At 37.1% G+C, this 21,711-nt stretch overlaps 4 protein-coding genes across 12 annotated transcripts; 2 read left to right on the plus strand and 2 right to left on the minus strand.

The window, feature by feature from the left end:
* Positions 1-189: 189 nt before the first annotated feature.
* LOC105131467 (ATP-dependent RNA helicase DHX36) lies at positions 190-9,498 on the plus strand. The gene is made up of 14 exons (XM_011034461.1): positions 190-605; positions 1,353-1,443; positions 1,586-1,898; positions 2,102-2,176; positions 2,419-2,463; positions 3,953-4,043; positions 4,156-4,214; positions 5,373-5,531; positions 5,873-5,925; positions 6,154-6,187; positions 6,309-6,398; positions 6,492-7,496; positions 7,601-8,692; positions 8,834-9,498. The coding sequence occupies exons 1-14, from the start codon at positions 455-457 to the stop codon at positions 9,224-9,226; spliced, it is 3,651 nt and encodes a 1,216-aa protein (XP_011032763.1). The 5' UTR covers positions 190-454; the 3' UTR covers positions 9,227-9,498.
* A 283-nt stretch (positions 9,499-9,781) lies between these two features.
* Positions 9,782-17,251, plus strand: LOC105131465 (TMV resistance protein N-like). Of its 9 annotated transcripts, none has more exons than XM_011034454.1 (8): positions 9,782-9,875; positions 9,939-10,857; positions 11,636-12,731; positions 12,828-12,893; positions 12,932-13,138; positions 13,243-14,157; positions 14,270-14,898; positions 15,105-15,334. In XM_011034454.1, the coding sequence occupies exons 2-8, from the start codon at positions 10,370-10,372 to the stop codon at positions 15,157-15,159; spliced, it is 3,456 nt and encodes a 1,151-aa protein (XP_011032756.1). In that variant the 5' UTR covers positions 9,782-9,875; positions 9,939-10,369; the 3' UTR covers positions 15,160-15,334. The 9 variants fall into 9 exon arrangements, 7 of the variants coding, with proteins under 7 accessions (XP_011032756.1, XP_011032757.1, XP_011032758.1 ...); XM_011034455.1 differs by having other exon boundaries at positions 9,788-9,875; positions 9,956-10,857; XR_843441.1 differs by lacking the exon at positions 9,782-9,875 and adding an exon at positions 16,512-17,103 and having other exon boundaries at positions 9,886-10,857; positions 15,105-16,376.
* On the minus strand, positions 17,029-18,775 carry LOC105131464 (40S ribosomal protein S12-like). The gene is made up of 5 exons (XM_011034453.1): positions 18,705-18,775; positions 18,546-18,597; positions 18,123-18,423; positions 17,429-17,494; positions 17,029-17,330 (listed from the first exon to the last, which is right to left on the minus strand). The coding sequence occupies exons 2-5, from the start codon at positions 18,551-18,553 to the stop codon at positions 17,271-17,273; spliced, it is 435 nt and encodes a 144-aa protein (XP_011032755.1). The 5' UTR covers positions 18,554-18,597; positions 18,705-18,775; the 3' UTR covers positions 17,029-17,270.
* A 1,936-nt stretch (positions 18,776-20,711) lies between these two features.
* Positions 20,712-21,490, minus strand: LOC105131469 (photosystem II repair protein PSB27-H1, chloroplastic-like). Its single transcript, XM_011034469.1, has one exon. It carries the CDS (start codon positions 21,473-21,475, stop codon positions 20,831-20,833), a length of 645 nt encoding a protein of 214 aa, XP_011032771.1. The 5' UTR covers positions 21,476-21,490; the 3' UTR covers positions 20,712-20,830.
* Positions 21,491-21,711: the final 221 nt, after the last annotated feature.

Consider the following 21,711-nt stretch of genomic DNA (forward strand, 5'->3'; position numbering starts at 1 on the left):
GCCCTTTTGTGGCCCTGCTACGAAATTGGCATGGTATTGTTTGTGAGAGTGGCCCATTTTCCTATCTTGGCTGGACTGGACTAGGATTATTTTTAGGATTGGGTAAAACTAACTAGTAACTAGGCTTCGTTTCCTAAGCCTAAAGCATGTTGTCCATGTCAAAACCTAATTACTGAATTTCGAAAAGCTAATCTAGAAAACTCAGCGCTCCTGTATTAATAAGAGGTGGAGGTGGGGGGCGAGGGAAAACTCCAAAGCAAGAAGAAGGTACCCTAAAAACGAAGAGGCGCGCAGCCCTACAAACAACAATGAAATAAAAGAATCGACAGGGAACCCTCAAAGTATACCCCTGTTCCGACCCTCTTCTTTTCGACACTGTGTGTACGTGCATAAGAAAGACTGTTGTCACACACCTAGTCTTTCCTTATTTTGACAGCAGACAAAAACATAAAACATGAACAGTCAAGAAACCAAAGCACAGAAAGGAAAAATGGGTAAGAAGAAGCAGAAGAAAGCAGCGCAGCAGCAAAACCCTAGAGTCGCAGAAGCTACTCGTATTCGAATCTCGAAAATTCTTGAAAGTTTCCGTGCTGCCCCCGATCAAGGTATTATTGACTTTACCACAAACCTCCTGAACATGTCTCGGTCTCTACCTTGTTTTGTTTTCTCTCCTTCAATTATTTAATCTGGGTGTTTCTCATAGGGGGAATTGTTTAAAACTGAAAATTTTTATATGGGTTTTGCTTTGTTTTATAGTTGAAGTGATGAAAATGGTGGAATTCTTTTTTCAGATTGTGGTACTTCACTTTTTTTAAAGAAAACATTAGAAGTAATTCACTTGTCACTTTTGTGATGAATGTTGTTCTTTAATTCTAGAAAGAAAAACTAATGCCGTTTACTTGGTTGCTATATAATGGCTAGGTGTGTTTTGTTTTTTTCCTGTTTTCTTGTAAATATGCTGTTTAATTTGAGGAAGCTAATATTATTAAACCTGGTAGTATTTGTTCATTAAGTATGCCTATTGATCATGAAGCTAATATAATTAAATTTCGTAGTGTATGTGTGATGAAATAAAAACAATTTTCCTTTTTTCAATCTGCTGTGAAGGTTTCTTTTTCTTTTTTTTTCATTATCGGTTTAGAACAAAGAAATTATCATGCAGGCTTTGTCTAGTTCTATATGTTTCAATTTAATCCTGATTAATTAGAAGAACACTAACTTTATCATTACGAGGAAGAACATAATGAATGGTCTTTACCATCCTTATATTACAAAATGCGGTTATTTGATATCGCCCACTTGAGAATTTATTTTGGAAGATCAGTATATTGATGTTTGGATGCTGCATGCAGTTTACACATTCGAAGCTAACCTATCAAACTATGACCGTGCTGTGGTACATGAGGTGTGCAAGAAAATGGGTATGAAGTCCAAGAGTTCTGGGTGAGTGCTTATTTATGTGTCTATGCTTTATCTGACATTGAATAGTGTAAATATATGCCTGTAGAAATTCTTGTCTTCAACTTGGTCGTAGTGATTTCTTCTGATTCGAATATAGTTTCTAACGAACCTGAAATATGTATAGGCGTGGGGGCCAGCGATGTGTTTCTGTTTACAAGAATACAAAGAAGTTAGATGATGTAAAGGGGAAGGAAAACCTCACTCATTTGACATTTTCAGGAGAATCAAAAATGGTTTTGGGAGAACTATTTTCAAACTACCCTCCTGAAGAAGGCGGCTTTGGAGCAGAGCTAGAAGTAAAACATAGTGGAACTGCTGGTAAAACACGAGAGAAAAAAGATGATATCTTCTCTAAACCTTCCAGAAAAAAAGCAGAAATTGCAAAGAAGGTTGAATCATTTGCTTCTAGAATAGAAAAGGATGTAAAGTTAAAACAGGTTATACAACTTAACTCGCTGATTTAGAATTTCAATGCTGTATCTTTATTACTGTCCTCCTACTAGTAGAGCTTAAAGATTTATGCATTCTAGTGATGGCTATTGGTGAAGCTCTATTCCTTTCCCTTTTAAAGATCTTATAAATTTTGCAAAGCAGTTGTCTGACAGTAAATGATTTCTGAGATTCCATCATATGTGTGCAGATTGTTGAAGGGAGGTCTAAGCTTCCGATTGCATCCTTTATGGATGTCATTACATCCACTATAGAATCTCACCAGGTAATGCCTAAAGTTTTAGAATTGATGATTTGTCTGTGTGGCTCCTCAATTGAAATTGCGTTAGACATAACTTGATTATTGACAATTCTTTATGTCTATCAAATATGTATTGAATGTGGATTTAGTTGGAGGAAGGAATTGTTTCTAAAAACTGATTCCTTGTTTGCTTGTTTGAGCGACATTTGATGATTGAATTTAGCTTATTTTCCAAAACTTAATGGTCGCTTAATTTGTTTATGCAGGTTGTTCTCATTTCTGGTGAGACTGGGTGTGGAAAGACGACACAGGTTACCAATTCTCTGCTCTGTCTTCTTTATGGTACATCTAATATGGCTTGTAGAAACTGTGTTTCAGAAGTAGCTTTTCTTGCTTTTTATTGTTGTCATAGTGAACATGATATGCAATCATGTTTCCTTTGGTTATGCTTTGCTACTAGTCTTTTGGATGTCCAAGTCCCATTTGGTTTTAATGGTTGAATGACAATTTTTTTTCCTTAATGTTACATCTATGTTTGACTGCATCATTCAACTTTAGAAACTTGGATAGGTCCTTGGGCTTCAGAATTTTGTTTTTTGCTCTGCATCGGTCCATCTTAAAAATATTGCAAAAAATTTAATAAGAATTGAGATTGACAAACGCATATTAAAACAAGGTTGAAGTCTACCTCAAGGGGAAAAAATCTCTTTCCCTCTCCACACACACACACACACACACACAGAGTGTCTCTCTAAGAGCTTCAACATTTTTCTAAAATGTTGTATCTCTCGCCAATCAATACCTCTCCCTCTTGAGCTCGGGACACCTTCTGGTCATCTACTGTGTTATTTTCAGCAACCAACAAAATGAGCTACGGAGGTATTGATCCAAAAATAGTCGAAGCCCAGATCATTGGTGGATACAATCATCATTCCGAAGGGGCATGTTTTTGGTTTATAATTAAACAAGTTAGCAAAGATAGTTCTGTTTTAATTAAAATCAGTGTTGAAGATTTTGTCAGAATCTCACTGCTACAGATTTGATATCATGGCATGATCTGCCACCTGTCACATCTTTTGTTGCTTCAGGTGTTCAAAATTAATATGAGCTTTCTGCCAGATGTCATTGTGATGTGGAAACAACCAATTGTGTGAATTTGAAAGACTTGATTGAGCATTGTATAAACTGAAAGTTCACAGATGAGCATTTAGTTCTGCAATCAAACCATATTTAGTTATTGAGTGGAAGAAGAGTACGGGTTTTAGTAGTGTAGGGAAAATTTTGAGATCTGCCAACTTTAGCTACTTTGCAGGATAGGTTAGGCAAATATCTGTTTAAATTGCTTGGTTGAAAAGGTTGGATTTGGGTTTACAACTTAGAATGTTGTCTATAAAGATGATGTAGGCCAACTTTGGATGGTATCCCACAAAGGATTCATAGTGAGCTAGGTTTGGAGGAATAGAGATTTTAGGTGGGAATTAGGGGGTTTGATGTGTGTGGAATTGAGATCCACTTAGGATGTGTTTTAGGTGGAATTGGGATTGTTACCATATAGCAAATGACAAAATGAATAAAAAGGAAGAAGAAAAGAGCACTTGAGAAAAGAGAATAGGAAGAAAAAACACAAGACCACCCCTTAAACTAAACAAAAAATACTCATAATTCCATTATTCAATTTCTATGATTACATAGAATAGGTGCTCCTTTTATAAGCACATGTGATGAGGCATTCATTCCCTTGAATAAACCTATGATTATTTTCATTATCATTGAGTTCTGTACTTGTTAAACATGACGCAGGTGCCACAATTTCTTTTGGACCACATGTGGGGAAAGGGTGAAGCATGTAAAATAGTTTGTACACAACCTCGACGTATCTCTGCAATATCAGGTTTGTGCCACTTGCTAAGCATGTGAAGTTCTAGCTGTTGATATATTTCCAACATATTTGCTTCCCTTGCTTTGTGCCAAAATTTTATGCTCTTGATTATTCTTTTGTCTAGTTGCTGAGAGAATTTCTTATGAAAGAGGAGAAAATGTTGGAGATAGCGTTGGATACAAGGTACTTCTCACAAATTCTTGATGACTGTCACAACCTTTAACTAGGTGATTTGAATAATTAGACAAGTAAAAAAAAATTCTCTTAATTACTAGTACTTCATAAAAGTGACAACAAGGTTGGAAATCATTAGGAGACAATGTCTCTAACGCACTTTTGTTGATAGATACCCGAGAGACCATGTCCTTTCCTTATCCTTAAGGACCTTCTTGGTTTCAGGGAATGGAAATGAAGTTTTCATTCCAACTTTAGGTGTTTGGTAGTCAATACTGATAGATAGGGAATGCAAATGTGTATGTTAGGGAAAGAAATTTTAATATATTTTTCATTCTTGTTGGGGAGGGGTTGTGGGTGTGTAGGAGGATAGGAATGAAAGCCACCCCACATGACCATACCATTGCTAACATAGCAGCCCACACAAAACCTCTACTAGCCACCACCACTATGATAGTCTCCCCTACCACCACACCAAACACCCTTCCCATACCATACCACCACCACCACACCACCATCCTGCTGCATTATCCACACCATGTCCCATTCCTCACTAGCACTACCATCTACTCCACATTGTCACACTACTAGCTCAAGCACTCTTTCTTTATTGCCTATCTTTATCTGTACCACCATGGTTTTGTTATGAAGTCTTTTATGGTTTCGAGCTACATGTACCAAATGCAGTAATGAGACTTAATTTGTTATTTCTATTCCCTGTTTTTTTTGTTTTTTATTCCTGGCAACAAAATGGTCATCAGGAGTTCACTGGGGTTGGTACTGGGTAGCTCAAGCTATTTGATCCAAGTTAAACTATGTTGATAGTTAAAATTTTAGATTTCCTACTGTTAGGTATTTCTTGGATTGGTTATTTTAATTTCTCACCAGAATTACCCTTGGTATTGTTTCTCAACATGAACTATTAATTTATCTTGGGGTTTGTGGATGTCTCACCATGAGCTATTAATTTATCTTGGGGTTTGTGCAACACTAAATCTGGAAAATAGAATATTGTATCCATTAAATCTTGCCCACATGATCATGCATAGCAACCATTAACAAACTTCACCTTGGATCCTAAATTCTTCATTGCCATCTTATTTTATGTATGGAATTGGTTCTACATTCATATACTGTACTGCTGCTGACTCAATTTTTAAATATTAGATTCGTTTGGAAAGTAAAGGTGGGAAGCACTCGTCAATTGTGTTCTGTACAAATGGGGTTCTATTGAGGATTCTGGTTTCCAAGGGCATCACTGGGTCGCGTAATGAGGCTAATACAGCGGCCAAGGAAAATGTTTCCGACTTAACTCATATTATTGTGGTATTTAGCTACAGTCTTCCTAATCTTCCTTTTCAATATCATTGTCTCTTACTTGATTAGGATCATGTTATATTTGTGTGGGGTGACATTGTTTGATTAGCATTTTCTGTTTGATGGTTTTATATCTTGGCAATAGTTAATTGTTGTAGTCTAGTGTGTGTGTGTAAATAATAAACAGAACAATGAAACAGCACTCAGCAGACTCTGATTCTAGCATTGCCTTTTCCAGAATAATTCCATGAATTCAGATGATTCTTTCAATCCCCATTATTTCAACTTTCTTCATAAATACATCTATATGCAATGGGTTGCTCACCAATGACCCAATTTTTGCTGTACAGGATGAAATTCATGAAAGGGATCGCTTCTCTGATTTCATGTTGGCAATTATTAGGTACTACATATATGATTTTAAAATTTTCAAGCAGTTTTATCTTGCTTTAATTTAATAGCTATGACAATAATTGAGCCTTAACTCGAATCTTTTCAATTGAGGAAAATTTGTTACATTGGATATAACTCTGAGATACTTAGAATCAATACTGTATGTTTGATCACTTTGTGTGCTTGTACACTTTCCATTATTGGATTATTTTCTCTGAAATTTCTTCCTTATGTGCAGGGACATACTTCCTTCACATTCTCATCTTCGGCTGGTTAGTTTAAATTTTTATGCTCTATTCTAAAAGGATCCATCAACGCTTTTAGGATTGTTTCCTTATCTTCAACAATTTTGATTAGCAATTAATTATTGTATTCTTATAATCAAACATACAGATATTGATGAGTGCCACTCTTGATGCTGAACGATTTTCACAATATTTTGGTGGCTGCCCAATTATCCGTGTTCCTGGGTTCACTTATCCTGTAAAAATCATTTCCAAGAGTGTCAGTTAAAATTGTTTATCCTTAATAATCTTATCATTTATTGTTGTTGTTGTTTTTTTTAATATTATTCAGGTCAAAGCTTTCCATTTGGAGGATGTGCTTTCTATCTTAAATTCCAGAGATAATAATCATCTTGATTCTGCTATGCCAAATGTCCTGGATGAAGGTCATGAATTAACAGAGGAAGATAAAGCTGCTTTAGATGAAGCTATTAACTTGGCTTGGTCAAATGATGAATTTGATTCCCTCCTAGATTTGGTTTCTTCTGAAGGAACCCCAAAGGTGTATGATTATCAGCATTCTGCGAGTGGACTGACACCACTGATGGTCTTTGCTGGAAAGGGTAGGGTCAGTGATGTTTGCATGCTCCTCTCTTTGGGCGCAAACTGCAATTTACAGTCCAAGTGTGGATTAACAGCACTGAAATGGGCTGAACGAGAAAACCAGGAAGAAGCTGCTGAAGTAATAAGAAAACATGCTCAGAATGCCTTGGCTGATTCCTTGGAACAACAGCAACTTCTTGATAAATATATGGCAACAATTAATCCTGAATTTATTGATGTGGTTCTTATAGAGCAGTTATTAAAGAAAATATGTGTTGATTCCAAAGATGGTGCTATCCTTGTTTTTCTTCCAGGGTGGGATGATATAAATAGAACGCGGGAGAGATTACTTGCAAACCCGTTTTTTAAAGATGGTTCCAAGTTTATTATAATCTCTCTCCATTCTATGGTTCCATCTGTGGAGCAAAGGAAGGTATTCAAACGCCCACCTCAGGGTTGCCGAAAAATCATTCTTTCAACTAATATTTCTGAAAGTGCCATTACTATTGATGATGTGGTATATGTTATAGATAGTGGACGCATGAAAGAAAAAAGTTACGATCCTTATAACAATGTATCAACTCTTCAATCGTCCTGGGTATCTAAAGCCAGTGCAAAGCAACGAGAGGGACGTGCAGGGCGCTGTCAACCTGGAATATGTTATCATCTATATTCAAAACTCAGAGAATCTTCTTTGCCAGATTTCCAAGTTCCTGAAATCAAGAGAATGCCAATTGAGGAACTCTGTTTACAGGTAATTTTTCTATAAATTCTATCTTTAAATGTAGGCATGGGTTGTGAAAGCTTTTATGATTGCTTATTTTCTCTTTCCTTCTTTAACTCTTGTCCTCAATACAGGTGAAGTTGCTTGATCCCCATTGCAAGATAGAAGATTTCTTGCAAAAGACATTGGACCCTCCGGTTCCAGAAACCATACGCAATGCTGTTGCTGTTCTTCTAGATATTGGGGCGTTATCAGTGGATGAAACATTGACAGAACTAGGAGAGAAGATCGGTTGCTTACCTGTTCATCCATTGACGAGCAAGATGATTTTCTTTGCCATTCTGATGAATTGCCTTGACCCAGCTTTGACACTGGCATGTGCATCTGATTATAGAGATCCATTTACCCTTCCTATGCTGCCTAATGAAAAGAAGAGAGCTACTGCTGCTAAGTTTGAGCTTGCTTCATTGTATGGTGGGCACAGTGATCAGCTAGCAGTTTTAGCAGCTTTTGAGTGCTGGAACAATGCGAAGAATAGGGGTCAAGAAGCATCGTTTTGTTCACAATACTTTATCTCTTCAAGCACCATGAATATGCTGCAAGCCATGCGTAAACAACTCCAGAGAGAACTAATACGCAAGGGGTTTATTCCAGAAAATGTCTCTAGTTGTAATACAAATGCGCATGTTCCAGGTATAGTCCATGCTGTCCTTGTGGCTGGTTTGTATCCAATGGTGGGGAGGTTCCTTCCACCAAAAAATGGAAAGCGTGTTGTGGAGACTACTAGCGGTGCTAAAGTTCGGTTGCACCCTCAGTCCCTTAATTTTAAATTATCATTTTGGAAATCTAATGACTACCCATTGGTTATATATGATGAGATAACTCGTGGAGATGGGGGTATGCACATAAGGAACTGTACTGTCATTGGTCCACTGCCATTATTGCTACTCGCAACAGAGATTGTAGTCGCTCCTGCAGAGAATGATGACGAGGATGATGAGGACGATGATGACGACTATGATAGTGCAGATGGAGCTGAAAGTGATGAAGATGGAATGGAGATACATGGCAAATTAGGCACTCAACAGGGTGAGAGGATCATGTCCTCTCCCGATAATTCAGTTATGGTTGTTGTGGATCGGTGGCTTTATTTTGGAGCAACAGCCCTTGATGTTGCTCAAATTTACTGCTTGAGAGAGCAGTTATCTGCAGCAATCTTATTCAAAGTACGTGATTCAGTTTCCTTCTCCTTGTCTTTTCTGAGTCTGCATAGGATTCGTTTCAATACACACTGATATATTAGGTCTTCTCCTGCATCAAACCTTATTGTTTAACCTGATTTGACGATGTCATCCATTTTCTTTAAGGTGACGCATCCTCACAAAGAACTTCCTCCTGCTCTTGGGGCCTATACAAATGCTACGGCTTGTATTCTGTCCAATGATGGGCTATCTGGGATTTCATTACCGGGAGAATCCGTGGAGTCACTGACTTCAATGGTCCATGCAACTGAGATTGACGAGTCCTGTTCAGGAAGGAGAGGGATCAGTCAGAATCCAAGTAGCTTCCTTAGCTCGCTGAAGAACAGCACACAGCAGACCGCTCCTCGTTATCACAATGCTAGGAGTCCTAATCAAAGGCCTACATTGCAAGGCTCCACATCAGCCGGGCACAGCATGCAAGGGCCATCGGGTCCAAGGGGAGATTCCTCTAAGCGGCAGCGTGGAAATGCAACCAGACAGCACGTCCGCAATTTGTAGGGATTCAGCTTGTTTTATAGGAAGTTCATGACAGTGATATGGGCTTGTTCACTAGTCGTTGTCCCGGCAATATTCTAGTGTAACAGTCCCTCGTTTTTTTGGTTGGGCTAATACACAAGTTGCTGAGTTGTTGCTCAATATTGTTAGTGTTGTTCCTTCTTTTCATTTCGGTCGATTAAATTTCTATACTCCTCAAGTGTTTTTTTTTTTTTTTTGGGTACCAGACTTATAAATTTCCCTCTATAGTCGAGCTTGATCCACTTTGGAAACCATGTTATAAAAAACTTCATAACGATATCAAGTGTTCTACTAACAAAACAAAACAAACCGTTTGTAAATCAAATATTTCCCTTCCGTCATTTTATTATCTGGCTATTTGGGGCACCTAATCTGCTTGGTTGAAAATACAGAGCAATCTGTTTAGAGAAACCAATGGGTTTGTGTTCTGTACAAAGCCTTTTTTAAGAAAAAAATAAAGAAAGAAAGAAACCAGAAATCCATCTGTAACGATGGCTTCTACCTCAAAAGGGCTCTATCTTGAGTTCTAGAGGCGCCGACACAAGGAAAAGGTTCGCAGGCCATTAATATTCTGCTTTAGTTCTCTTCTCCATTGTCATGCTCTCGAAAGGCTATGCATCCCCTCTAAAAGGTACATGCAAGGTCTTCCCTTTCTTTTTCTTTTTCTCTTTTTACGTAGATAATGGTTTAACAGAACATACAACTTGAAAGGCAGCAAAAGCCAATAAAGGAAAGTAACATCGCTACTTCACTCAATGAACACGAGATAGAATCAGAACCTAGAAAATGAAGTCCAAAAGCAGAGTGGCGTGGTGGATAGGCAACAAATTGAATCACATCGACACGGAGGAGGAGGAGGACGACAAGCATTTAGTTACTTTAACTAATCGGTGAATTTATTTTAAGCTACCCCTTTTATACCATCACCGACAACTTTGTCACCCCTGGTCATGCGAGCAAGCGTGGTGGTGCCTGTTGTATGTAATAAATCCTTAAAGAAGTACACCATTGGCCATCTCAAAAATCTGATACCTGGGCTGACAAGTAAACGCCCTAGGGCAGATTGCGGAAGAGCTTAAACCTAAAAGCAAGATCTGCAAAGAAAGCACAAACCCATCTCCATCGATGGCTTCCTCCAACTCCAACTCATCAAAATGGGATTACGATGTGTTCTTGAGTTTTAAGGGTGCAGACACAGGGAAAGGTTTCACAGACCATTTATATTCTGCTTTGGTTCGAGATGGAATCCACACGTTTAGAGATGCTAATGAGATCAATAGTGGTGAAGAAATTGGACCCGATTGTCTTCAAGCAATTGAGAAGTCAAGGTTTTCTGTTGTCATTCTCTCAAAAGGCTATGCATCCTCCACTTCGTGTCTTGATGAGCTTGTGCACATCCTCGAATGTAGAAAAGAAGGAGGCCATGCTGTTTGGCCTGTCTTTTATGACATAGATCCATCTGACGTTGAAGAGCTGAAAGGGAGTTTTGAAGAAGCTTTTGCTGAACATGAAAAGCGTTTCAAGGATGACATGGATAAAGTGCAGAAATGGAAGGATGCTCTCAGAGAAGTTGCTTGCCTCAAGGGCCTGGATCTACAAAAACATTGGGATGGGTAAGTAGCTATCAACTATAAGATGCCATTGTTGATCTCTTACAAAAATGAAAACATTGACTTGCACTAATCACTTGAGATTTCATGCAATTACATTGATCAATCATTCTGTTTTGAAATTACCACAAGTACTTTTACTTTGTGTTGGAAAAAACTCATTGAATTTAAACTTTAGGAATTAATTACATAATATATATTTATTACAACAAAATTATATTCCTGCTCCTCACTATTCGTATTTCACCCATCATTGTTCTTTCTTGTTCCTTGGCCCATTCTTGTTAAAAATTAAAATTGGGTTCATCAAACTTCTACCTCTGTTCACTCTCTCCTTCCCATGCCGTCTCTCCCCCTCTCTAGCCGATTTTCTCCAGGTTCTATGTCCCTCCCCCCGCCCAAATCTTTTAGCAAGGAAGCTTAGCAATAGCATGTTAGTTCTTGCGAGTTGAGAAGTCCACGTGTCCAGCATGCACAAAGGGTGAGGATGGAAGCAACCAATCTGCTGCAGAACAGTGTTCTGGTTTTAATGTGTTATATAATATAATATAATTCTGTCACATAGCGAAATGTAGTGATATATTATAATTAAGCTTATTGGTTTATGCTGCTATGTCGTGTCATGTGTGTATTATGCTTTGGATTTATCGCCTTGCTAGCTGCTCCTGCTTGCAATACATGTTCATGTGCTTTTGTTATTCGTACTGTTTCTATGGACACTTTGGATGCACATGCATTATATCCTCTACTTTTGGTATTCACTTCATTCATAAAATTGCAGGCACGAAGCAAAAAATATTGACTATATTGTTAAGGATATTTCAGACAGACTTGACCGAACAATCTTGAGTGTCACTACACACCCAGTTGGTTTGCTTTCTCGTGCAAAAGAGGTGATTTCATTGCTAGGTGAAAAGCTAGTAGATGTCCGTATAGTTGGGATATATGGGATGGGGGGTATAGGCAAAACGACTGTTGCCAAGAAGGTTTACAATTTAGTCTTCCATGAATTTGAAGGTAGCTGCTTCCTTGAAAATGTTAGAAAAGAATCAATTTCCAAGGGCATAGCCTACTTACAGAGGCAACTTCTCTCGGAGACCTTGAAAAGAAAACATGAAAAGATAGACAACATTAGTAGAGGATTGAACGTGATAAGAGACAGGCTGCGTCGGAAGCGCATTTTCATTGTTCTGGATGACATTGATGAACTGGAACAGCTGAATAAGATTATTGGAAATTTCGAATGGCTTTTTCCAGGAAGCAGGGTGATAATAACAACTAGAATCAAGGATCTGCTACAACCATCAGAGTTGTATCTACAATACGAGGTCAAGGAATTGAATAACGATGACTCTCTCCAGCTCCTACGTTTACATGCCTTTAATGAACACCATCCCGTTGATAATTACATGGATTGCATGAGAAGAATTGTATCTTATGTTAGAGGAATTCCTCTAGCTCTTGAAGTCTTGGGCTCTTCTTTGTGCGGCCAATCCATCAATGTATGGAATAGCAAGTTGGAAAAGCTGAAAGTGATTGGCAACGGAGACATCCACAACAAACTTAAAATAAGTTATGATTCTCTTGATGATACTGAGAAATTTATATTTCTAGATATTGCATGTTTCTTCATTGGATATAACAAGGATTACATCATGAGCATACTTGAAGATTGTGGTTTCTTCCCTGCTGATGGAATTAATACTCTCATGAGGAGGTGCCTTTTAAAAGTTGGACCTGATAATAAGTTATCGATGCATGATTTGCTCAGGGACATGGGAAGAGAGATCGTTCGCCAAGAGTCTTCTACAGATCCCGGGGAACGTAGCAGACTGTGGCGCCAAGAAGATGTCATTGATGTAATAACCGACCGAATGGTAAGAGAATCATTGGTAAAGGTTTTCACATCTTTAAAATAAATCCATGAATGCATTAGTTTCTTGTTTTACTAGCCAATATTTTTCTTCAATCAGGGTACAAAAGCAGTTGAAGGCCTCATTCTAAACCTGCCAGGATTAAAACAGTCGTTTAGTACCGAGGCATTCTGGCTCGAATTCCCTTTGAAATCAATACCAAGGCATTCAAAAAGATGAAAAAGCTACGACTGCTGCAACTCAATTGCATATGCCTTGAAGGAAGCTATGAATATATTTCCACTAAATTAAGGTGGCTGTGCTGGCTCGAATTCCCTTTGAAATCAATACCACCTGATCTTTATTTGGAAACTTTGATTGCTCTAGATATGCGCTATAGCAGTCTACACCAGTTTTCGGAGGAAACAAAGGTGGCTTATGATATCTTTTCAATTTTCCTACAAGCATATTATTTAGTTCAAAAGGGTAAACATTTAACATCTTACACATATCTTATTATGTTTTATTATCGCAGTCTCTTAAAAAGCTGAAATTCCTCAACCTTAGCCACTCCCATGAGCTCACCAAGACTCCTAACTTCGAAGGCTTACCTTGTCTTGAAAAATTGATACTTAAAGATTGCGTTAGTTTGGTAGAGGTTCATGACTCCATTGGAATTCTTGGTCGTCTTCTTTTTCTGAATTTCAAAAATTGCAAGAGCCTTAAAACTCTTCCCGGGAGCATCTGTGCTCTAAGTTCACTTAAGAAGCTAAATGTGTCAGGTTGCTTGAAACTTGAGGGATTGCCTGAAGATTTGGGGAGTTTGAAATCCTTGGTTTTTCTTCTTGCTGATGGAACTGCAATAAGTTCTATTCCAGAAACCATTGGAAATCTAGAAAAACTTAAAATATTGTCTTTTCATGATTGTCATCTTATCTTTTCCCCAAGAAAATTTCCACAAACAATGAACATTTTCCCAACTTCTTTACAAGAACTAGATCTCAGACACTGCAACTTATCTGATTCCATGATTCCGCATGATTTTCGAGGCTTATTCCTTCTGCAAACTTTGAAATTATGCGGGAACAACTTTACAAGGTTACCAGCTAGCATTGGAAACCTTCCTATGCTTACAAAACTTTGGCTAAACAACTGCAAAAGACTGGAGTGCATCCCAGAGCTTCAGTCAAGCTTGGAAACATTCCATGCAAATGATTGCCCTAGGCTGCAATACATTAACATGAAATTCTGGCGAGGAGGAGAGCTGAAATTGCATGGTTGCCGAAACTTAAAATGCGTGCAGGGATTTTTCAACTTGGAACCCTTAGGAGTGGACGTTGTGGAAAACATTCTGGGAACTTGTGGCTTGGTCACGGAAAAACCTTTCCCAGCTGTTGAAGTGCATATAATTAATAATCTGACAAGAACTGCTATAATTAGCCCTCTACAGGTTTCTTATCTCTCCCTCTGATGTGACTGCCTGCTCACATGCTGATGCTAGCACACACAGATATGTTTGTTTGGCTTGTTTATGTACTGATCCCATGGTTCTAATGCAACAGGCTCTTTGTGAAAAATCTATTTACAGCATCTTTTTACCAGTGAAGGATATTCCAGCATGGTTCAGCCATCAGAATGAAGGAGACACAGTATCCTTGCAAGTGCCCGCACTTGATCGTGATTGTAAAGTAACAGGATTTCTTATATCGGTAGTTTATGCATGGGAAGATTCCCTTGAATCCTGCTATTTATCCCCTAACATTACAGTTATTAACAGAACAAGAAATTTTGACTGGATGTATGACCCACGAGTCACCTTCTTTCCATGTGAAGTCCAACAGGATATGATGTGGCTGAGCTGTTGGTTGTTTGAGAATGAAATAAAAGAGAAAGGCATAGTAGATATGAGCTGGAGATTTCAGGATGAGGTGGAAGAAGGGGATCAACTCGATGTCTGGATTGACATGGGTTTTGGAATTGTCGTGAAAAGGTGTGGCATCCACTTGCTTTACCATCACAACGACTTACAGGGTTCCCCGTCAAATGATATACTAGCTGCTATTTCACATGCTTGCTTTTCAAGACACCATGGGAGGTTTATGATGTCAAGTCGTCTGTGGTTGACATTCAATCGCAAGTGCCATGAAGTGACACTTACTCGAAAGTGGTATGATGTACAAAGTTTCAAGAGGTAAGCATGGATGCAATAGGTATAACAGAATACAAGTTCATTACATCATTTTGAGATTTTCTTTTCTTCGCTATACCAAAGCGGTTCATTATTACTTGCCCCCTAAAAATAACATTAGAAAGATTATCCTAATAGACTTCAATAGTTTCCAGAGTCTCCAAAAGTTTGGATATAGTCTTAATTGCTTCTCTCTATTTGCTTGGCAGATGGTCAAATAAAAGGGAGCAAAGGGTGAACGACCTACCTGATTTTTATCGATGAAAGAATTTAAACAACTAAGCTTTACAGAAGTTCCAAAGATCAAAAAATCTTGTTATCTTTGGATTACTAATTGCTTCCTAGAAATTTAGTATCCTGTAGCCTTAATTGGACAGCTTGAACCATATTCTTAACAGTACTGCTTTCATTCGATGAGCCAGAATGATGGTGCCCTCTGCATTGCCCTACAAGATTCTGAACTCCAACCAGAAGCCGTGTAATCACTTCGACAAAACTGAAGAATTTGCAGCCATACTCTTTTAGAAAATATACACGTGAAAACGAGGTGATTCCTATCTTCACCATCTACTTTACACAGGACACGAATAGGATTGACGACCCTTCCCATTTTAATCTTCCTTTCTCTTCGCAGTTAAATCTGTCCAAAATAGCTGGCCAAAACATGAAGCTGTGTTTTGGAATATGTGAGGCTTCCGGATCAACTGAAACCAAGCCACTCTGTTCCCCCTTTTCCTGATCTAATCCCAAGAAATTTTGACTGGAAATTGCCCGTCGATGGTGAGCTTCCAAGTGACACTACCATTTTGTACACAAGTACGATATAGAATACCACCCATAGCATGCTGAATAGCTTTCATAGTATCTTATCTGGCAAAAGCCATTTCCATTCACCACCTGTGAAAGCTTTGTTGTTGAAGGCAACCCAGACTCAAAAAAGATCATGTGGCCATATTTTTTAACCGAAGGTCCCACCAGAGAAAGATATGCTCTCCGTTGCCCACTACATGCTCAATTTGATCCCAAATTACAGTTCTCAATTTTAGCAATTTTCTCCAAGTCCATGAACAATCATTTGAAAGAGCTTGATTCAAATTGGGCATCATAGGATATAAACCTCGCAACTGTTGTGCTATGTTGCGTTCCATTAGAGACGTGAGAGTATAACCCAAGTTGGAAGTCGATCCACAATAAGCTGTTGCTCTCTAAGCTGAGCGAAGGAATTCATTCGTTGGTTCAAGGGAGATCAGTTCGGTTCTTATAAAAAGGAGTTGTGCTTCGCTTGTAAAGAGAAGCAAATCTCATTTAGTTTCTAGTTTTTTAGAATAGAATATTTTGTTGATTTCTTGAGTTGTTTGTCTTGCTTAACCATGCTCAGTTCCGTGGTTGTAGTTGCAATCTACTTCAGCTACTCCTTGCTTCTCATCGATGCCGCTCTATATTTGCTATCCATGTTAATCCTCTGACAGCAAAAACCTGAGGTTATCTACCATCTGCACAAACATCAGTATCAACGCCAAAAATGTTACAAGGATAGAAAGACATGCATTCCACATAGCAATACAAGTTCATTTATGAATAAAGTCATACACTGAAATCAAAAAACCCCACCTGAGCAAAACAATGTTCCACTGGATATAACAGCATCAAGCTGGAGGTTGACTATCAGGGGGGGCAGAACCTATCAAGCTTCCAGCAGGAAGTCGAGAATCATCATCTTTAACTATGTACACATTTTGTAGAAAGTCAACCCTTTATTGACACGGTGTCTAGTTCCAGGCTCCTTGTACAGTTATCTTTTGGGTTTCCAGTGGGCTTTGCCTCCTTTTTCTCCCATACTGGAGCCACTTTTAATGAACTCAGATTAAAACAAAAACAAAGACATTATTGACACATTTTGTTTTATATTTATCTGCTTTTCACCTCTTGCAGGTGACAACTCAAGTTTCATCCAGTTATAACCTAAATTCAACCAGTCAAAACTAACATTAACAATAAGCATGGAAACCAGAGGCGGACAATTCACAGGATTCCTCAGGTTAGAAAATCCTGGGCGTAAACATTGCCTGTTGAAATCAATAAAGACAATTAATATCCCACTACAGTATCATTTAGAAAAATGAACGAAGAAGCGCTCTAATTCTGTCACTCTAGACATTTAGCATCCCATTCTAAGTAAAAACTTGGCCTCTCTAGTACAATTCACACTTAACCAAGTAGAAGCTGAAAATATTGCGACCGAGAAAAACATCATAATATTTTTTGATATACTGCAAATAGATGATGTTTCAACTACAACAATAAAGAAAAACAAAATACACTCAATTTCCTTAAAGGACTCCGGGAAAATCCAAAAGGATCAAATCCATAATGACTTAGTTAGCTTTGATATGCTGTTGGACAACATTAAGAGCTTCACTGTCCTCTCCAAAATCCTGCAAACCAGTCAGCAAAAGAATATGATGAATCCCTTTCGAAAGACAATCAATTAAATAAAAATGAGATGCAGCACTCCAAAACTGATTTTTACTACCTTCACAACAACGCAAGAGCAACCAACTACTTTCCTGGCCTTCCCCTCTGAATCAATCTTGCACAACTGGATACCAAGAGCCCATATTAGATAAATCACTAACTACTATACAAGGAGAAACATTGCAAATTTTCACAAGAGAAAGAAAAATGACCCATCAATCCAAATGACATTCAACCTAAGAGACCATGGCACAATTTTTATTGAGTTGAAACCTAAGGGGATCTACAATTTGAAGACCATTATCAACAAATCTAGAAACAAGTTTGAAGTATTAAAGAACATTCTACAAAGCATTAAAATAATATGGACTTCACCGCATTAAAATTAAACAAACCAACAAAGCAAATACTGTTTCTTTAGAGCTCCAAATGAAGCTAATTGAATAAACATAAAAGAGCACACAAAAGAGCATGTACAATCTACCATCTGACCCTTTAATTTCAGACAGTAATCACACATGCCATTAATGTTTCCCTTTCCTCGATTTTAACCCCCTCTTTGTAAGAAACTTACATTTTCATCCCTAACGTTTCAGATAGTGATTTCTATTCTCGAGTTGAACTATTACAACTATGACTTCAAGTAGTAAAAACTAACATTAAGAGCAGTAATCTCAATACAGAGTTTGCAGACATGTTAGCTAATCAAAAGAGATGCAAGATTAAAAACAGGAAGCGGAAGAGATACTCACACCAGCCCACTCTCCCAGGGTCTTCGCACTTGGAACAGACAGCAAGTTCACTTTGTGGTCAGCACAAAGTGCCTTAACAAGTTTGACATAGTCAGGTTGGTTACAATCCTCGGCCAAGACACAAAGTTGAGCAGTATGCTTCTCAATCATTTTGGCCCCTTCATGAAGCCCTCGAGAAAGCCCACCATGAGCAAGTGATTTTCTCAGAACAAGCTGCAATGCTGTCATCAAGTCCATTGGCTCACCGAGAGGTGCATCAGCAACAGCTGGAGTCTCATTCTGAGGAACAGCACCTTCTTCACTGAAAATAAATGCAACAGATTGAAAAATAGTGATTCGGATTCCGCAAAGACTATAACATGCCAAAAACCCAAAACCCTTTGTCATTGAACTTTCTTTAAAGAAATCATAGAAAAAGCATACCCTGACATGATGATGATTCTTTTTAAATCTGGAGACTTAAATTAGTCTTAAGCTGTATAAGAAAAATAAAGACAATTCAGATCCCAAAATAATGAAAAAAATGTCCATATATTGAAAAAAATGTCTCAAAGAGAAAGCTAGCGTAAGAGAGAGCGTTACCTTGCCGGCGAGATGCGAAGGAGGTTCCGTGAGAAGGGAAATAAAAGAAGTCGGGGCAGTAGCAGAATACGTTTTTATATTAGGGCGTTAAACCCTATTTCTAGTTTTGAATTACAGTATTGACCCTTGCCCTGGACTTTTTTTCAAAATAATGAAACCGGTCAGGCCCATCACCCGGCTCAAAGTTTAATCAAACCGATGTTAAATTAACTTTTTTAAAAATTAAAATAATATCGTTTAAGAAAAAATTAAAAATTATGTCAGATTTCACTGATTATGAGTTATTAGTTCATCATATCATATCATATTCATTTTCAAACAGTATTTTAAAATGCAAATTAAATTAAATTTTAAATTTATAAAATGATAAAATAATTTATTTTTAAAAATTTAAAATTTTTATTAAAAAGTAATTTTTTTATATGTTTTGGATCATCTTAATGCGATAATTTTAAAAAATTAAAAAAAAATATTATTTTAATATATATTAATATAAAAATATTTTAAAAAATAATTATAACTGTAATTTCAAACCACCTTCTACCTAGGTTATTAAACCGTACTTTTTTTCTTTCTAAAACATGGTAGAGTAATCTTCTTGTTTACAAGAAGGGGGTTCTACTTTTATCATCCAATTTTTATAATTGAATTAAAATAAGATAGTCATATAACAAATTGAAACTATTAGATCTGAGCTTATAATTGGTGTAAATTCATGGATTCTGTGAGGGTTTTGGATGAAAATCAAACTTCTTATATGAGGAGTTGAAGAGAATGGGGAAAATCTGATGTAAAGTAAATCAATATCCCAGCCTACAAACAACATTCAAGAGATGCAGATTCTTAATTTCATGTTAATGTTAGAGAGACAGGGAGTTTGCAGAAATTATCAGTTCCCAGTTTCCACTTTGAAAGTCAGGGTTATTACAGGACTGTTGTATTACTAGTAGTAGTGTAATTATGGTTATTTTAAAAAGTATTTTTTTATTTTAAAAAATATAAAAATAATATTTTTTTAAGTTTTAAAAATTATTTTTAACAATAAAAAACGTTCTTTAACAATTGTCTATCCATGTGTTGTTAGCATCCCCCACAGTAATTACTTCTTCGTTAAAATTAATTTTTTTTTATTTTAAATAATTTATAAATTTAATTTAATTTATTCATTTTCTTTATTTTAATCATGAATCTTTTAATAAATTTAAAGAAAAAACTAAATTATTTTTCTGTTTATTTTTTATAATAAAAAATATTTTTAAATTGTTTTCATAACACCGTTAAAAATAAAATAAAAAACTAATTTTTTAGGAATTAATATTTTATAAAAACTATTTTTTTAATGAATATTACAAGCTGCATCTATAAATAAGTTAAATTTAAACGGTAATGATTTGAAAATGAGATGAACTTTGACCATCTCATCATCATCCAGCCCATTCCCAGTCTTTCACCCTATCGGAAAACCGATCATTAGGCCACACATTTCGAACACACCTCTTCTGTTCTTCCCGGCTACTTCTAATTCGATTTTCTTTTTAAGAATAAGAAAATAATCAAATTAAATATATTAAAATAATATTTTTAATATTATCACATCAAAATTGTTTAATATGATATTTTTTAAAATAAAAAATAATTTTAAGAACATTTTATAACACAAAAATGTAATCAAATAGACAGCGTGAAATATACAGATATGATAATTTGAATTATACAATGACCGATTGTTAAAAAATGTTCTTAATAAAAATTTCCCTTTCTCTGTTTTTTTCAAATAGATTATGGGTTAATTTTATTTTATCTCTAAAAATATATTGTAATTTATCAAAATTAATTAAAAAGTTTACTCTTCTAACATTTCATTTATTTTTTATATATGAAGTATAATAAGATTAATCACCTCATAGAGGTAATTGATAAAAGATAAAATGAAATTAATCTGCAGTTCGTGAAGCTTCATAGTGAGCAGTAATTATCGGTGAGCGCATCTGTCAAAAAAAGAAATTATGAAGAGAAGAAGAAGATCACGAATCTTTGCTCTCGTCATGTGATCTCAAGCAAATATAAAGTAATTAAAATTCAGATAGGAGCAAAATAAAAACCCAAAAAGCAAAATCTAAATTAATTTATCTTCCCCTTAACAATGCTTTCTCTGCAGTGTCCATCTCTTCGAGAATTCTGGCCTTCCGCTTGGATGGGATGGGAGCTGTCGGCCCAAAGCTGATGTAATGCCCCGTAACAGCATTCAAAGCCGAGTAAATATCACGAAAAGAGGCACGACCGAGTAAAGCTTTCTCTCTTCTATACTTAGCCACCCAAGAGTTGGAAGTTTCTCTTAGAACAGCAACTGCATCGGCCACGTTAGGATCGCTCTTGTCCATGTTCATGGTGGTCCTGACCTTGTCGATCACTTCTTCTGTGTCTTTCACGTACTCTTCATCCGATGCTGCAAAAGCTGGAGTGACTGGGAGGATCAGCGGGGAAGTCAGAATGCCGGTTGCCGAGGACAAGAAGTGGCGGCGGAGAAGGTGATTTCGGATTTGTTGCTGTGGTGGTGTCGGCGGTGGGAGTGCGGTGGTGGGAGTGGGTTTGGGTTTGATGGGAGAGAGGGGTTTGAGTCTGGAGGTTGGGGTTAGGAGTGTTGGTGAAGCCATGGAGTTTTTTGGTGGAAGGGAGGGAAGAGGAGCGAGCATAGGGAGTCTCTGTTTTCTACCGAGGAGTTGTGAGGAGGGGACTGGGTTTTTGCCACGTAGGCTTATCACCTTATCCATATTCTAGGTTCTATGGATGAGACCATACCCAATCACAGTGCATTAGCAGGCCAGCCAATACGATGCGCAAGTACTTGCCCAAAAATTTGGGAGAAAAAGAAAAGAAATATTACAACTGTTCATAAACAAGGTAATATTTTATTAAAAAATAAAATTCAAGAAACCAAAACAAAGTTTTTTAGTTTTTCAAATTTATACCGAGTTTAAAAAAAATTAAAGATTCTTCACTATTTTCT

Source organism: Populus euphratica, unplaced genomic scaffold (genome assembly GCF_000495115.2).
Source record: "Populus euphratica unplaced genomic scaffold, PopEup_1.0 scaffold23.1, whole genome shotgun sequence".
NCBI lineage: Eukaryota > Viridiplantae > Streptophyta > Magnoliopsida > Malpighiales > Salicaceae > Populus > Populus euphratica.

Coding starts and splice junctions, on each gene's coding strand:
- LOC105131467 (XM_011034461.1), top strand. CDS start 455: ATGAACAGTCAAGAAACCAAAGCACAGAAAGGAAAAATGGGTAAGAAG. Junction 2,464..3,952: donor GGTGTGGAAAGACGACACAG/GTTACCAATTCT, acceptor AACATGACGCAG/GTGCCACAATTTCTTTTGGA. Junction 4,215..5,372: donor GAGATAGCGTTGGATACAAG/GTACTTCTCACA, acceptor TTTAAATATTAG/ATTCGTTTGGAAAGTAAAGG.
- LOC105131465 (XM_011034454.1), top strand. CDS start 10,370: ATGGCTTCCTCCAACTCCAACTCATCAAAATGGGATTACGATGTGTTC. Junction 10,858..11,635: donor CTACAAAAACATTGGGATGG/GTAAGTAGCTAT, acceptor ATAAAATTGCAG/GCACGAAGCAAAAAATATTG. Junction 12,894..12,931: donor AACAGTCGTTTAGTACCGAG/GCATTCTGGCTC, acceptor ATCAATACCAAG/GCATTCAAAAAGATGAAAAA.
- LOC105131464 (XM_011034453.1), bottom strand. Junction 17,495..18,122: donor CCCTGGGAGAGTGGGCTGGT/GTGAGTATCTCT, acceptor CTTGGTATCCAG/TTGTGCAAGATTGATTCAGA. Junction 17,331..17,428: donor GCTCTTGCGTTGTTGTGAAG/GTAGTAAAAATC, acceptor ACTGGTTTGCAG/GATTTTGGAGAGGACAGTGA.
- LOC105131469 (XM_011034469.1), bottom strand. CDS start 21,475: ATGGATAAGGTGATAAGCCTACGTGGCAAAAACCCAGTCCCCTCCTCA.